A 17,848-nucleotide genomic window follows, 5' to 3' on the forward strand; every position below is an offset into this window, starting at 1 on the left:
TTCATGGAAAAAAAATTTGGAATTTGATGGCAGCAACACTTCCCAGCAAAAGGCTGGAAAAGTAACTGATGCTAAAAAGTAAATAATTACAGGATCTGGAAAAGGCATTCGATTGGGTCCCCCACAAGCTCATTTGGCGATCACTACGAACTCATGGTGCCCCGGAAGCTTATGTGAAATGGACTCCGATGTTCAGCGGGAACATCACCAGTCTTCCCGTTGGCATCCACCAGGGCTCGGCCCTCTCGCCCCTGCTGTTCACCCTCTGTATGGACACCGCGATAGCTGATCTGCAATCACCACATCCATGGAGCCTCCTGTATGCAGATGATGTGTGCCTATCAGAAACAGAAAACTGCCTAACCCTGCAAACCCAAACACAAGCGTGGAAAGACCGGCTCTCCGAAAGCGGCATGCACCTGAACATCAAGAAGACTGAGTACCTTGAATGCGGCCCCCAGACCGACAGTACCATCACTATCAACGGCAAGCCGCTGACTAAAGTTGCCCAATTCAAGTACCTCGGGTCCTTTGTCACCTCGGACTGCGAAACTACCAGATGCCAGACTTTGTGTCAACACAGCATGGATGAAGTGGCGTCAGGTCAGTGGAGTCTTATGCGACAAGAGAATGCCAATCTATCTTAAGTCGATTGTGCGCCCAGTGGCACTCTATGGGTCAGAGTGCTGACCAGCGAAGACCAAACACGAACAAGGCCTTCACACCACGGAGATGAAGATGCTGAGGTGGCCTCTGGGTCTCACACGACTTGACCGATGTTGTCTGTAGCGATAAGAACTCCATTGCAAAGACAGCCCAGCGATTAGATCTGGGTGAAAACAGGCCACGAGGAAGACCAAAAAAGCGCTGGACGGACCGAATCAAAGATGATATGAAGGCTGCGAATGTTACACCAGAAGATGCCCTGGGTAGGAAGAAGTGGAGGAAGGCATGCAAAATAGTGGACCCTGCATCGCGGGATATAAACCGCTAGGAAGAAGGAGGTCTGGAAAACTTGGACCCTGTGTCCGCCAGACTAGAGAGGACACAGCTTGTTATTAGCGCTCACATCAAAAGACTGCATGTCTCCTGATGATAAGAAGTACAATGTTAATGAATAAAATTGCCAAAACTGCACCCTACACATCTGGAAAGGAACTGTCAATACTGAAAGGAAAATACAGGTTTCAGAGAAACACATGCTGCCATCCAGGTCTCTTTTTGGGAAATGTCAGTTTTGGCCGGCAGTTATAGGTTACTTCCAATAATATGACGCGAGACTGGAATAAAATATATCCATGGACTGGCACTTTACTAAAGAAGGCGCATGTTACTATCTAAATTAAAACCCTTCTTAACCATACTCCCCTAACCTGGCACACTGGTCTGCTCCAGGAGCTCTAAAGCAGGTAATTGAGCTGCTTTCATTCTTTTGCTCCACATCCTGCAAGAGGCTTAGGTTACTGACAAATAATTAAATGTAAGCAGCTCTAACTTTGGCTCTTTTCTGACAGGTAGGATGGCCAGTCCCCTTGTCTCTCCACCTTTACAAGCTGTCAATTTAATCCTACATTAAATAAACCTAATAAAGAATTCATAAGAACTAATGTGTGTTTTCTTTATTATACTTTTTTTTTTTAAAAAATTCCCAATCAATTAATTACTAACAATGCAAATGAGGTGATGGAACCCCTGGTCTCCATTACAGGAAAGGTCTTGCATATTTCAGCAACATTGTGTTGTTGAAATAACACAGTCTAGATGCTGAACTGGTCTGGCTGCATTCCAGTCCCGTAACCACCTGAAAACATTTGGCCTATTGTGAAATGAAGAATAATGGGACAACATTACTCTCCCCAAAGTCCAACAGCTGCTCTCCTCAGTTCACAGATGTTAACAGACTGTTGTTAAGAGAAGATGAGATGCTACAGACTGGTAAACATGGCCCTGTTCCATTTTCCTCCTGTATTGTACATTTTCTCCATTTAAACATTTGACGTGTTTTCTATGATCTGGTGTGAATTTCAAATGGTTTTATGAGATTTGCAAATCATCTCATTTTATTTTTATTTAGATTTGACAGAGCTTCCCAACATTTCTTTTAATTTACCTACAAAGATAAGTGGAAAAGTGCTAAACAAGGACAAAAATGTGTTCTTTGAGCCCAGACTGTTAATAGAAATGGACATTTCTCAATAAAATCAGATTTTTTTTTCATCATTAAGATTCCTCTTCAGACATCTTTTTTGCATTATTTAAATAGTCACAAACGCTCGGCTTCGCCTGGCCATGCTGAATACTTACACTTGCTATTGAATCCAATCAGCAATGTGAAAACAGGGCTTGGCATTGACTCGCTTACATATTCTTGGCAGAGGACTGGGGTGCGCTCTTGTGTATATGCTGCTGCCTTGTCTGGTTTGCTTCAATAAGAATATTAAAGGTGAAAGTGTTAGAGACTTTCAGAGGTACATCTCAGAGCTGAAACACTGTCAGAAGCATTGATCAAGGGTGTCAGCAGCCTGGAGATGAGATTCAGCCGTTTGTAATTTCACAAGGGAGAGGCAATAAGTTATTACAAATGGCTGAACAAATCTCAAATTCAATATTTCTTGGTGGGGTTTTGTGTTAATATATTTCTGTTTCTTTATGCCTTTGGCCAAAACCTGTGGCATTTCAAATAAATGTGGTATGTTGACGTATTCAGTCTCATCAAAGTAACGTAGAAAACCACCTGTCTTCTCCATCATCTATCACAGTGTGCGCTAGAATGTGCTGAATAAAAATTGAAAGTGGAGTAGAGAGGGGAAGCGGGTGTGTTCGTATCCCATTTTGACAGCGTGTCATTTTCAGCAGCAGCATGCCATTACCCAGCGTGTTTGGCCATCTTTGGGGCAGAGAGGTACACCTGGTAAATGTTGAATGTGAAATTAGAATCCAGTCATCAACCTCTGCCATAAACATTTTATTTCTCCCCTGCACCCACACATCCCGCTCTCATTTGATGTACGCCACGTCGCCTGCAGGGTTGCTGTGTGCTCGTAAACATGCCTCTCTTTGCTATGCTTCCACGGTTCAAGAGAAGGCTGCAAGGTGTGGCTATAAATCTTTGATAGTTCTGTTGAAAAGTCGACCTTGACTGTCATCAGTCGCTCTGTCAGTCTTGCCCAGATTGACCTCTTAGCCTGCTCAGTGGTGTGTGGATGAGAGAGAAAGCGATGCTCGACTCGGAGTCCCGATGGTTTCACATTACTACGCAGTGTGTAAAAACTCATTAGTTGATTATTCACTGACAGAAAATTACAATTAGGCCTGAAAGTAGTGATTATTTTGATTATCATGCAATCAAGTGATTAATTGTCTTGTTGATAAAATGTCATAAAATGTAAATCAGAATTTCTGGCAGCTTTTTTGTTTGTCAGTCAAAGTCAAATACCAGAACTGAACCGGTTCACTGAAGAACGGTGAGAAGCATAAGAAAAAACAGGAAGAAAATGATGTAGTCTTTGACCATGTAGTAGGTAATCAAGAAATAGAGCTAAATGATGATTTTAGTTAATCAAAGCTTACCATTTTCCTTTTTCCTGATATTCATAAATTTAATGTACAAGATTAAGTTGATCAGACAGATTAACAGTCATATTCCTCTAAGCACTGCCCAGCCCGTATAGAGTTTTTCATTACCAATATTTGTGATTTAAAAATATGTTGGACAATTATTTTTTTTCAGACACATGAAGGATAAACAGGTTAACATTTGTTTTGTGCTTTTATTTATGAGTCAGTACTTACTGATATAATATAACAATACATGTTAAAAATGATCTCATTTATCACAAAAAATATTTTTTGTATACAGCTGCTTGTTCTGTTGAGATCAGCTGGTTGTTGTTTGTCTTGTTCCAAACACTTGCTGCCAACAGGAAATTTGCAGGGTCCCTCTGGTGGACAAACAATGCAACATCAACACTCAAAACATGGTTTAAGGGTGTTTCTTTCAAGGTTGGCTGTCTGACAGAAATTAGTTGGACCCAAAATGACTCGGAAAAATGAGGAATAAACTGAAAACAGCTTTACAAAATGCAACAAACATAGAGAAGGCAAGGCCGAGGAACTTACTAGGCAAAACTGACCATAGCGCACACAAGATCGGAGAATGTCAAAATTAAACAGGAACCAAACAAACAGAACACATAAAAAAACAAAACAAAACGCAGACTTAACACAAAGACAAGACTAGACAGGACAAGACATAAAACGACTCCATCATCATCATCATCTGAGGAGCATAGAAATGGCTACAATTGTGGAGTATGAGTCTGTAAAATATAAACAACAGATACATAAATAACTGCTTAATAACAGTCTGAGGAGGAAGTCTTGTACAGCAATGGTTCCCATTAGTGTTCATCTGAAAAAGTAATCTATCACTCAGCTGGCCTTAAATTTACACGGCCGTCTCAGTGAAACGTCAGTGTTCATCATACTTTTCTTTATTACCACCCACAGGGTCTGACCAAAGAGCTCTGTGAAGCAACCGCTGTATTGCCATTGTTTCTAATTGACAAAACCCTGGTGAATGGATTATGTAATGGGCTCTATGTGAGTCTCTGTCTTGGTTATGGATTTAGCCTAATGATGCCCCTTTACTCCAAAAGAGGGATTATTCTGAAGAGAACAGTAGAGCCATGGCCGTATAGATGAAGGAAGTGTCTCAGATCACACACGTCTGATCCAGAAAATCCCACTAGAGAGAGAGAGCATGCAAACAAGCTTGTCGAGACACTCAGGAGATTCTTGACCTACATGAGAGGAGTTGAAAAAATGTTTGTAATGTTTTCATGTGGTATGAATTTTCAACATTTGTTTTAAACTTCTTTTGCAGCCGTCCAGTCTCTGAACAGCCTGAATGACCAGATTGCTCAGTTCATGGTCACTCGACCTTGTAGCCTGACTGATGAGGATGAGGCCTTCATGCCGGGAGAGAGGGATACCTTGAGGAAGTCTATGACTCTGATGAGACACTTGCTCATGGATGCTCAGGTACAACCTCCTTCTTCTCTTAAAGTCAAACACATCCTTAGTGGACACCTGTCCGATCAAAGTTATCAAAAGAAACTACAATTATTCTTCAGTGCTGTGGAAAGATAACACTGCTGGGACAGATAACTGGTTACAGGTAACAGTGAGTCACTTTTCTTTTCACAAACCAAAACAGTCTCATGCGGATGTTTACCTGCTCAGTGTGGTGAGGTTCAGCAGGATTTCAGGTTCCACAGGGCAGACAGATGAATGGCTGAATGAATAAAGTTTTTATTATTGTCATACCCATAGATACACTTTGCGAGGTACAATCTCTGAGGAATGTGTCCAGCATACTGCTAACTCTATGCTATGAAGATTTAGGGTGGTTTTGATGGTAAAAGGAGGTACAGCCTGGTATTAGCAAGGAGTACCATATCAAAGTGGCCGGAGTCAGAATATTAATATCCATAAAACATTGGCAATAGAATTTCCTTCATAATAACAGAAAACTAAGCATCAAAATTAAGCACCCTTTCCAATTTTTTATTATGTGTTCACCAGAACGATTTCAGGGTGTTGCTGAGCTGTTTTTCAGAAATTAACATTCTTAAAATATCATAGTTTGTGGAAGAAAATTAAATATTTTTTCTGTATCTATACAAAACCGCTCTCATACTCTAAACTACTCCTGTATAATCCTTACCTTTTCAAACATCTGACCTCAAAAACAAAGTTTCAAGGAAACTGTCAACAGGACATTCTTGTCATGTCGAGTGCTGTGTGGCAGCCAAGATGAAGGACCCAAACGTAGGACTCAGAAACTGAAAGTTACACTTCAAGCGCAGCTTTATTGCTGGGAAAAACTCTTTATAGGAAATAGACTTTTACAAAACAAACCAAAACCTCAATCGCAAAACTCGAAACTAAACTGGGCACTGGAAGCTGGAGACTAAGAAACTCGAGCAAAGAAACAAACCAGGACTGGGAGCTAAAATATTCTCAGGAACACGAGAGGAGAAAACACATTACGGAGAGGGTGTACGACACGACAACAAGCAGGGGAAGACTGAGAACTATAATACACAGGCAGGAATATGAGCAGACGGGGAACAGGTCGAAACACAGCTGGGACAAATCAGACATAATGAGACGAGGGCAGGCAAAACTAGATACACTGACGTTGAATAAGGACTATCAAAATAAAACAGGAAACAAACAGACTGAAACTCAGACTCAGGACATACAAGCATAACACAGCAACTGGGGAGACCTGGGGAACATAGGTGGGGAACAAGGGTGAGTAGACATGAAACGTGGGATACAGGAAAAGAATAGAAAACCAAAACTATGAACGACAATAGTCAAATAATATAATTACAGAGTCAGAAGCACCAATACTTGGTCACGTGACAATTGTTAAAGTTATGATGTCAGAACTTTTAATATCTTTCAGCTTCTTGTAGAAGTTTTGTTATTTTTTAAATCTAGGCAGAGAATTATAGTATTAACCTTTACAAATTTTATAGCATCCAATAAATAAATTAACGTTTCCTCAACTGAGGATTTATCATTAGTTTTATATATAGAAATTAAACATTCATGACCTCTCTGTTTAAAACAAAAATATTTCAAAGATTTCACTTTAGTTTGCAGGTTTAGATTAATAAAATTTTTCCTCGCACTCTTTCATACCTGCATACGTGCATACGCGCCTCTGTTTCTGACATGTTAGTGTGAAATCCGTTCAGGGTGACTGCAGAGCCTTTTCATCCTCGCCCTTGCCCTTAGCACAACCAGGCCAACGCTGTGAAAACTTTGCCAACCTCAGCAATGCTGTGAACAATGTACAGTCGAACCAGGGAGTGTTTTTTTCTTCTTAATCCTCTTTTTTGGCTTCTTCTTCTTTAGAGTTGCACTAAGTCTTTAGGCTAAAGCGAAATATGCGATGTGGCATAATTTCCTTTTAAAAGTTTCATCCTCTCTCTGCTCTGCTTCAGAGATAATTCATCCATACAATGCTGCTTCCATTCAGCCTTTTATTTATATACCTTTTACATTCTGATAAATCTTGACACAGTGATGGATTTGTGTTATCTATTAGTGCCACTGCAGGATGGATAAGGAGTCCCCCTGCCATTCTCCTGGAGATATTTTCTCAGACATAGTGTCATTGATTAAATGGAAGGTAATTCAGTAAAAGGCCATTGCTTTCGCCTCAGCTCGGTGGTATGCAAGCTGGAGTGAAAGATTGTTAGCCTGCAGTCTGTTCTTTTTTTAAACTCAGGAATATATGACTGGGAGGTGATGGATGAGTAGGAAACTCACCTGTGGATGGAGTACCGATTATCTCTCCAAGAAGTTGTACTTGGAAAAAAAAAGTTTGCCGGTAGTTCAATGTTAAGTGGGGCACTCAGACACCAGTCATCATGACAGATTTCTCTGCCTTTTGGCCTTGTTAGTCAGACGCTACACCCACAGCCTTTACATGTTCCCTGTTTTTTTTTGTTTTTCTTCAGTGGAGTGTCAAATGGAGGCCCCTGTCAGCTGGAGGCCTGTTACTCTGAACCGTCAAGAGGACAAAAAAAATATCACCAGGGGATGCTGGCAGTTGCTACGGCAGTATGTTTGTTTATTTAAAGGTTGGAGCTCAAGCCATGCCTCGAAATAGATATTATATACTCACTATGTTTTATTTCAAAATATTCTGTCAAATGACAATTCTACTCCACAATGCAAGACCCCTAAAAAGTATCGAGGAGATGCTGACAGCTGAAAAAATGTGACTGCTGGGTGACACAGCTCCAGAAAAATCTGGAATAAAGAGCAAAAAATGAAGAAACAAACCAAAAAGATGACACAGACAACTCAAATCTTAGGAAAAACACATTGTTGCATTGTTGTCTGTTTGTGGTAAAATATAGTGTTACAGTACACTAGGCAGCATTAATAGATTTATGCGTCTCTGTTGAGGCTTGTGAAATATCTGGATTTGAAGCTGATGAAGCTCAACAACTCGTACTTTTTCTAAAGCACCTTTTTGTTAATTAGGAGGGAAAAAACATTTCAGTGGCAGAGTTCTCATTCACACTCTGTCATAGCTCTGCTTCACCAGTTAATGCAACAGATGTGTTTCAGCAGTTGCCACACATCCATTTTCTTAACCACACATCCAGTTCACAGTCGCTGGGGAGCTGTAGCCTGTCGCAGCTGTCATAGGGCATGATCACCAGTCTGTCATATAGAGCCAACACAGAGAGACATGCAGCCATTCATTCTCACTTTTGAACCTTTGGCAAATTTAGAACCACCAGTTAATCTAAACAAGCATGTCTTTGGACTGTGTGAGGAAGCCACAGTGTCAGGAGAGAACATGCAAAACTCAACACAAGTGCAGCTGTAGCTAATTAAAGATAAAGGCTACCAAGCCCAAACTTTTTGTGCATTAGTCTTGAGCCACCTCCCATTTCTTTATATTTAACTAGGAAAATACGTGCAGCAATACTTACAAACATCCATAGAAATACAGTATATAAAGCACAATTCTAACAAACTTGAAAAATCAGTATAGTATATAGTATAATATGTAGTAATAGTTCTCCAGCCTACTTGAAGGCTCTTCTTTGGATGTTGGCCGCCTTTTCTTTTGTTCTCTGTCAAGACAATCCCAAGATGTCAGATCTTTGCTGGATTATCAGTTTCTCGAGGACATGACTTTCATATGTTTTTCATCAGCTGTAGGTTTTTTCTTAGGCCTGCTACTCCTTCTCTCCTTCCCTTGTCTTATTTCCTTAAGATTTTTTTAAGGACACAATGCACAGCATGCTAAATATATGCCAATATTTCAGGTAATAGCTGTTGCAAAAATGCTGTTTTATACCTGTGAAAACATGTTATCTTTGGCTTTATTCATGGATCCAACGCTGGAGTGCCTTGAGTGATTCAGAGGTCACTGTTAATGTGGCTTAGCAAACAGTTAAGCCCAAAGTTGTTTGTAGTTTCACCCACTAAAAAGTAATGAAACTACTTGTATTACTATGCAAATATAAATCTAGTTGAGCTACAAGCGATCTACTGCAAAATGCAGTTAACCCTTGTCTTGTCTAATTCTCTGCAGTTCTCCCAAACTTCTTCCTTCAACCACTGGATCTGATAATGAATTGAGGCTATCCAGCCCCAGTTTCTGTATTTAATGTACTTGATCCGAGCAGCAGGACTGAGTTTGGAGTCTCTCTGTTATCACTCGGGTTACAATTTATGTACAAAATAATATTGGCCAAATTATGCATCACATTTCTTTGTTCTCTGAGCCTCAGAGGTCAGAGTCAAGTGTGATCTCATCCCATGTAGAAAAGCTCTGCTCATCAAGAGGAGTTTGCATTCATGGAGCACAGTCTTTCCACTTTCAGACTGAATATGAAATTAGTCCAGCCTATCTCTTTTAACGTCTGGTCTCATGTGTTTTAAGTGCCTGCTGCTGAGTTCAGGCAGGCCCGCGTGCTCTGATGTCCAGTATTTAGTGCTGCCAGTGCTCTGCAGAGACTTTACTGTTGAACTGGAAGAATAAAGGACTCTCCAAGGCTTACTGTCAGTCACGAAACCTTGACGTTTTCTGTTTTATGCAGATCTTTTGCGCATGTTTTCTGACACCAAATGGTTTCGTTTGTCTGGGAAAGTTGGGCTGAAAACATCGTCTGGTAAATTCAACATTAAGATTTCAAGTCAACGGCCACTAAAAGGCAGAAAATTAATTTAGAGGGGATTTGAATAGTTTCTCTTTGAATGCTGTCCCGGAATTGATTGCCTCATTTGTCATTTGCACAGATGAATTATTTATGTGATCGTTGCTGTGCTGGGGTGACTAATCAAATGCATTTCAATGGGTGTGGAAGCTGCGAATTGATGTCGTGGAACATTGCACTGCATTAGGTGCTTTGGTAGAGTCAGCAGGGCAACAATAGTGGCCTGATGATGACGTGGCAGAAGAGACAGTGCCCATCATAATTTAAAAAACGAATGTACAGAAACAACACTGTTCATTTAAAGTCCTCTCTTCACCCTCGGACAGCGAATCCGTTCAGAGGAAGTACACAAACAGAACAATTCCTCACAACGTCTGTAACTCTGCACAAACAGTGCAGGGTAGCACAAATTCTCAAATGTTTTATGAAACTTAAAGGTCGACGCTGGGAGATTTTTTCAGGACTATTTTTGCATCACCTTGCAATAACTTTTGCATTTCCTCTGAACCATATGAACAGTTGAGAGAAACGCTTGGCATTACAGAGAGGAGAGATGATGTGATACTTTACACGGTGCATTTATTGCTCATTTCTCATTTTAAAAGGCTGAGCTGTCACAATATCTAGCCACTGGCTGTGATCAAAGCTGCAGCTGCTCTTTCTGGCAGTGCTGGCTGAAGGATAGTGCTTGAAGTTCGGCAGCGTGCTAAACCATGTAAATTTATTGCATACATGTGTCATAGCCAGGATTGTGACAACCAACATGGATCCACGGCCACAGCCACAATCAAACAGACAGCTATGTCATCCTGGAGTTTCAGTCAAAGTCAGAGCTACTGACAACCTCAGCAGCGGTCAGAGCGCTGCCGGGGTGAACTGCTGCTATGGTACAGACTTGAGGATGAGCAGTTCAACTGAGGGTGTGCACTCTGGCTGCAGAGAGCAGCGAACCAGCTCAGCTTTGCTTTATGCATCAGTGTGAACTCAGAAATGACTTTGAAAAAACCCCACTGTGTGTTTGTACAGATTTTTAAGGCCTTTGAGAGCATAGCTTATAGGTCCGTTTTGGCCAGGATGGTATTTCAGACCAGAGAACTGTAAGTTCCATTATTGTTATGGAACTTACAGCATGCAAAACAAATTGTGCCATAAATTCCAGGCAGTCATACACCTCTTTAAAAATACTCATAATTAAAAAAAAAAAACTCACACCAATTTATATCACTAGAATTGCCTTCATTTCTGTCTACTTAATCATCTCAGAGTTGTTAAAGTTTTATCCAGACTAGCTGGACATTCTGGTCCAGGATAAAACATCTCAACAACTACTGCATTTTAAACCAGAGCATCCGTGATGCAGTAGCTTATCTGGCTCACACTCTGTCACAGTTACAGCACGGTATCATTAAAATCTGACCAATATTTTATCAGGAATATTTTTGTGAGTTGTCGATAAACAGACAAACAGAAACACCACCACAGTATATATTTATATGCTCTTAGACTTGATGAGCTTAAAATTTATAGTTGCCTGTTTCAGCCATTAAACAGGGGTGGCTATAGCTCAGGAGCTAGAGGGTTTGAGACGGTGCTGGATATGTGGCACCAGAATGGACAAGATTAGAAATGAGTCTATCACAAAGAGAACTCAGGTTGGGCAATTTGGAGACAAAGTTAAAAAGGCATGGCTGAAATGGTTTGGACATGTGCAGGGGACAGATAAACGATGTATTTGACAAAAGATGTTGACAATGAAGCTGCCAGGCAGGACAAGAAGAGGAAAACAACAGAGGAAATTCATGGATGTCGTGACAGAGGACATGCAGTGGGTTGGTTGGACACAAGAGGATGCTGGCGATGGGATGAGATGGAGGCAGACGATTTGCTGTGGTGGCTCCTAAAGGGAGAAGCTGGAAGAAAAAGAAAAATTGACATAACATTCATGTCTCTAGTATGTCGGAAAAAAACAGAAAACCCATGTACAGTAAAAGCATGCAATTCAATTCAATTCAATTTTTTTATACAGCGGCAAATCACAACAACAGTCGCATCGAGGAGATTTGTATTATAAAGTAGACCTACAATAATACATACAGAGAAAAACCCAACAATTATATGACCCCTTATGAGCAAGCACTTTGGCAAAAGTGGGAAGGAAAAACTTGCTTTTAACAGGAAGAAAACCTCCAGCAGAACCAGGCTCAGGAAGGGGCGGGGCCCCGGATGGGGTGAGAGAAGGAAGACAGGATAAAGACATGCTGTGGAAGAGATCAATAACAAGTATGATTCAGTGCAGAGAGGTCTATTAACACATAGCGAGTGAGAAAGGTGACTGAAGAAGAAATGCTCAATGCATCATGGGAACAAAGTGCACAGAGAAGCCCCAATAGGCAGGTGGATTCAAACCCAGGACCTGCTTGCTGTGAGGCAACAGTGCAACTCACTGGACCACTGTGCAGCCCAACTCCGTCCATCCATCCAACAACTACTTTGTGTTTAGATGTTTTAGACTATGATGTTTATATTTCTAATTTTAATTTATGGAAACCTTTTTATACTCAGCAATGCAATATATGTTATTCAGCCCGGTTTATCTTTCCCACTTTTAATTCTCCTGGTCTCGGAGAAGCATAATATTTTCCCAGTGACGGTGGTTTCAAAAGAAAGCCTAGCAACATGTTTGGAGAAATGTAACTGAAGCTATGAGCCAAAAATCACAGCTGATTGCAGCAAAGCAGTTTTTCTTACTCATATGGGTGTTTGAGCTTTTTTTTAAAAAAAATTCATTATTGACTTGAGAAGGATTAAAGATGTAATATGGGCCCAAACCCAGTAAGTAAAATAGATCACAAGTCTGGATTCATTATCCAGGAGCTGAGGCTTGGCTCAGCTGCCGTTGAGAAAATTGACCAGTTCTGATCTGCTACCTAATAAGCGAATAAAATATTGACATACACGGGATATAAGAAGGGGACCAATAAAAAGAGAGAGTCCAGTGACTGCAGCAAAAGTGTAGCCCCATACTGAAATGAATCTGTGGTTTATGTTGTTTCTATTCAGCCATTTTGACTCCTACTGGCTGCAGTAGGGTTATCAAGATCTCGTTTGTGTTTGGACACAAAGACACTGTTATTACCTGAACGTGTCGGAGGAAACGACAGCTTTCATCTCTTTCTTTGTGGAGAGATTCCTTAGGCAAGACACTTCACCCGTTGCCTACTGGTGGTGGTTGGAGGATCTGGTGGCGCCAGTGTCCGGCAGCCTCGCCTCTGTCAGTGTGCCCCAGGGTGGCTGTGGCTACAATGTAGCTTGCCATCACCAGTGTGTGAATGGACTTTGGGGTCCTTAGGGACTAGTAAAAGTGCTATACAAATACAGGGCATTTACCTTTTCATCTATTTCAGTGTTTGGTCTTGTGTACTGGTGTGGGCTAGACTTCAAAGTCCTTGGATTGTTTTTTTTTGTAACAGCTGCAGTTTCAGTGGTATTCATTTCTCCCCACATTTCTCCCCACAACAGAAACACCAGGGAAACAAAAAAGATTAATGAGTACACAAAACCTGACCACAGTGAAGCCGAGCGCCGAAGAGATTTTAAACCAGGCCCGAGACAGCTGATGATTAGGTGAACCTCGGCGCAGGGATAAAGTGACAGCGTAGATTTAAATTTCCTGACATGGCGTGTCGGATCAGATTGGTTTTCAAATGCCACGAGACAGACACATTCGTTTCTGTGTTCCTCTCAAACCCCATCACATTAATAGACACACATGGTAATCTCTCATCCGGTGAAACAAATGCTATTTTGGTCTGTAAAGGAGGTAGAATTTGCTTTTGCTGTGGATATTTTGAGATGAAAATATGGCCTCCGACAGATGAAATGATACATGCCAGAGTGAGACTTCGTCATCTTTCAGCCTTTCTACAAGCCATCTGCTGATGCGGTTCAGGATGTTTTAGTCCGCCTTGTTTGGGGTGCGCATGTTTCTATGGAAACCCCAAGCACCGTCACAAAAGCAGATCCGGATCACTACTCGCATCTTTCTGCAGATCAAAGGTGTTCACCTCAATTTCAGAGGGAGTTTGGGCGATATGAAAGGGCCTCTTTCCCTCTGTCAGTCTCCTCTTGAGTGACAGACAGTGTTTGTACTCTCTGCAGCCCTGTCTTTGAGGGGTTGTTTGTGTCTGGCTGATGTGGATAAGTGTCTGGGATTGGCTTACTAATGCAGGAGCGCAGAGACAGATTCGTGTCCTCCTGGTGTCTTTCTCTGCGAAACAAAGGAAGCTTAAAGTTCCTGGAGATTTTTCGAGGCTTCCATCAAGCTTATTCTGTTTTGACTCTTTTGCAGAAAAGAAAGCTGATCCATTAGTCCATTATCTCGTATTACTCCTTAGGTGAGTTTCCTTGTAGTGCCGGAGTAGCCTTCACAGAACCGAAACATGAATAATTCATCGGAAACAGCAGAAGCAGGCACGAGGGGTGACATTAATGTGACGTGTGGCGGCATTGGTACGCCTATTGTTTTGTTTTTCTCAACCTTTCCAACATGTCAACACAGCCTCTTAAACATACTTCTTCACTGTCGTCCCCGTTGTCATGTTTACTTTAACCTTCTTAAAAACCCTTCATTAGAGGCAGAATTTCTGTAGCGGTGACAAGTGTGTGGAATCAAAGATCGGATACTTGTTATCAAAGCCAGTGAGTTCCCTGTTGACCTTAGTCAAGATTTAAATGCTCCCTGCCTCCACAGCTTGTGAGGTGATGCAAGAAATATAAATGACTCTCCTTTCTATCTGATTCCCTGCCAGAAGCAATTGCTCTGAGGACTCCGGCCAAGTGGGCATCTAGCCCAGAGCTGCTTCAGACACCTTTAAAAAACAAAAACAACAGTAAACCAAAACCCCTTTTTGTTTCTTTGCTTTTACTAATGCAACTTTAGCTGGTCTGTTTTAAACTATGAAAAAGCCTAGAAAGAAATAGATTGGAATGAGACATTTAGTGAACAAATGCTGTGGAAATTAAAGATATATTACTATAATACATCAAAATCTCCTAAGGTTCCTTTGTCTGCCATCTCCTTCTACACAATCATTAGTTGAGCAACCAAACTGGGCACATAGGTACATCCTGATATAGATGTTTTTTTAATCTATATCAGATATTATAATGTCACCAGGTTGCCTAGTAACCACCTAGCAACTGGCTAAAATGACCGGTTTTAGCATTCATGCACAAACACCAATTTATAAAAACAGTTTAATCTCATATCCATCAAATTTCCATTATATCCACAAAAGATGAATTATACTTGGTATATTATAATGTAATCATATTACTAAAAATGAGCAAAGGGCTAAAATGACCCATGTCATTGTCTTTTTAAGGCCAACAGGACAAACAGGCCAAACACTAGAGCACAGAACAAATCTTGAAAGCGGACACTGTTGTTTGTATCTGTTGTATGTGCATGATTATTAGCTAGAAGATACTGTTAATTGTTTTATTTATTTTTAATTGATTTTATTATATGTTTATCCAGAGCACCAGCTCTTCATTTAAAATAAAATTACACAGCATTTTCCTGTATATAAGATTAAATGAGACATTTTTTTTCCTTAATTATTTTCTTTGATTTTAGGAGTTGTCAAAAAAAGAAATAATACAATTGATCCACAGACCCCAAAATAATACATGAGATTACATCATTTAAATAACAAACCGTCCTCTGTCTGATGATAATCGTGTAAACCATGCAGCACTCAGCGTTTGCTGCCTACAATCGTGTAATCTGGTCATGTAATCTGGAGTAATGCAATTAAACTGAGAGGCTCTTTGGCTATAATCCTACAATGCAAACCAGGCTTAGGAGAGGCTGGGCGTCATGGATGACCAGACCTCAGCACTGGTAGTCAGGATTCAGTTACCCAGTATTACAAGTGCCTCATTCATCCACACAGAGTGACCCAGCTTTTCCCTGCCTGGCGCCCTGCACCACATAAAAAGTCCCACATTAAATCATAGCTACTGTAAGACGATACTGGGTTTTCTGTAATGGTTTCATAGATGCAACTGACTTCAGCTTACTGCCTTGGAGCGCTAACTCTAGTTATTCTATGAAGGCAAAATATTTAAGATGCTCAAGTGGTGCATAACTCAAGGCCAGACTTTTCAGCTAAGTGGAAATCAGTAAATAAAAAAAGAAATATAAGAATATTTCTAGTTTTATTACCTAGAAAATTGGTGAAAAGTTATTTTTTATATTTATATAGACTTGAACAAGTGTAACTTATGCCTTTTTGTTTCTATTATTTTAAACGTATACTACATGTGCACCAAATTTTAAGGATGGTAAGCTTACTATTTAACAGCTGCTTGTACAAGTAATGATCACGACTCGTTAATGTGTTTTCAAATTATCTACGTGCAAAATGTACAAATCCAATTCAAAAAAAGTTGGGACTCTGTGTAAAATGTCAATTTGAAAAGAGTACAAGCTTAATTTATTATGCAAGGCTTTCCAGGCTTTTTAACAGAGTGCTGATAACAAGCTGAATGGTACCAGTCCTCAGAAATTATGTTTATGTCATTCCAAAATGAATTTGAGATTTGATCTGTCTAACCACAGAACAGTTTTCAAATTTGCCTCAGTACTTTTTAGATGAGCCGGTGTCTTCTTTAGATGTTAGAACTTTAACCTGCATTTGTGCATTTCTGGAATGACAGAATCCTGACTGTTTTTAATGCTGTGCCACCTGAGGGCCTGAAGATCACAAGCATCCAATATTCATTTTCAGCTTTGTCCCTTGCACACAGTGATTCCTCTGGATTTTCTGAAACTGTTTCCAGCCTTTCATTTCTCCTGTCCCAACTTTTCTGAGACAGTAAAATGTCACATTTTAAATATTATAGATAGATATGTTTTCTATGTTTTGAATGAAATACAGGTTTCTTGCATTCTGTTTTTAATTTACATTTTGCACAGTGTCCCAACATTTTCAGTTGGTAAATGTTCAGCCTGAGATTTGTTTGGTCAGTCTGCATTTTGTTTGGGAAATTTCATTGCAGAACAAACAAAAAGCAAAAAATCATATTGCTGAGTCACTTATTCTGGAAATAGAATGTTAATGAGCAACAGGAAAAGCATTTGGCTATTAGACTAAATGGTTTCTTAAGAGCATTTTCGTGTTGGTTGAGGAAAGTTTCTTTTAATGTTCTTCTTTCCGGTAATGCAAAATAAACCAGCTTCTATTTCCAGCTCCTGTATTTTCACTTTTGTAGCTATTGCTATTACTCTGTTTCATCAAGTAAAGATGAGCGCAAAAGAGACGTCATGTTTAGCCAGTACATTTAGTGCATGACAGCCAGCAGGTAAAGCCTGCACATATGGTATAACTCCCACCTTATAGTGAAACTTAAAGGAAGACCTGGAGGATTCAGTATGTGGAGGTTCTCCTTGGGTCTCTCATATTTGCCTTATTTAAATTTATTTTTTGCCCTGGACGCATGGTACTGTATATTATGCTTTACTTAGCTCTAATCCACATGATTTACTCTAAGTTTACCATATTGCTCGTATATTAACACTTCTCTGCTGCATATCATTGCTTCCTGGGAAAAAGAGGATGTGTTAGATTCATAAACAAGCTCAAACATTTAAATGGAAAGATTAACTGCGGGAGCACGGTGAAGTGTAAAAGCAGGAAATAGGATCAGAAATGTCAAACATAAATGCTCATAATGAAAACCCAATTTCGATATGTTCCAATAAGCCTATTACTAAAATGGAAGCAGTTGGTTTGATTGTGCTGTTTACATAATGAATCATGTTCTTACTGTGCTATTCTGCTCTATTCCGGTCTTGTTAGTATTCATGAGGACGATTGGCTCTCCTCGACTTCTGCTCTGAATCCTCTTATGTTCTGCTACAGTTTCACATCTATACATTTGTTAGTGTGTGCTGCTGGCTGCTCCGCTCTGCCTGGATGCTCCACTTATTGTTTGACTGTTTTGGTTAGAACATGTTCCCAGGGATCTTAACTAAAAGCCCATCAGCATGCATAATCATACATTGTCTAATACTGCTG

General features: G+C 40.3%; 1 protein-coding gene and 1 long non-coding RNA gene across 3 annotated transcripts in view; one reads left to right on the top strand and one right to left on the bottom strand.

The window, feature by feature from the left end:
* kaznb (kazrin, periplakin interacting protein b) overlaps positions 1-17,848 on the top strand; it is a 133,113-nt gene that overhangs the window by 25,905 nt on the left and 89,360 nt on the right. For both annotated transcript variants that reach the window (XM_085274377.1, XM_085274378.1), the window contains exon 2: positions 4,886-5,043. In XM_085274377.1, the coding sequence (XP_085130503.1) occupies positions 4,886-5,043 (158 nt within the window). The remainder of the gene's footprint in view (positions 1-4,885; positions 5,044-17,848) is intronic.
* LOC146574592 (uncharacterized) lies at positions 3,771-6,111 on the bottom strand. The gene is made up of 3 exons (XR_014892483.1): positions 5,729-6,111; positions 5,237-5,296; positions 3,771-5,091 (listed from the first exon to the last, which is right to left on the bottom strand). It is a non-coding gene; the product is annotated as an uncharacterized LOC146574592 (long non-coding RNA).

This window comes from Mchenga conophoros, linkage group LG5 (genome assembly GCF_057382185.1).
Source record: "Mchenga conophoros isolate Kocher_MC1m ecotype Shallow Benthic linkage group LG5, M_conophoros_male_GT1.1, whole genome shotgun sequence".
NCBI classification, from domain to species: Eukaryota; Metazoa; Chordata; class Actinopteri; order Cichliformes; family Cichlidae; genus Mchenga; species Mchenga conophoros.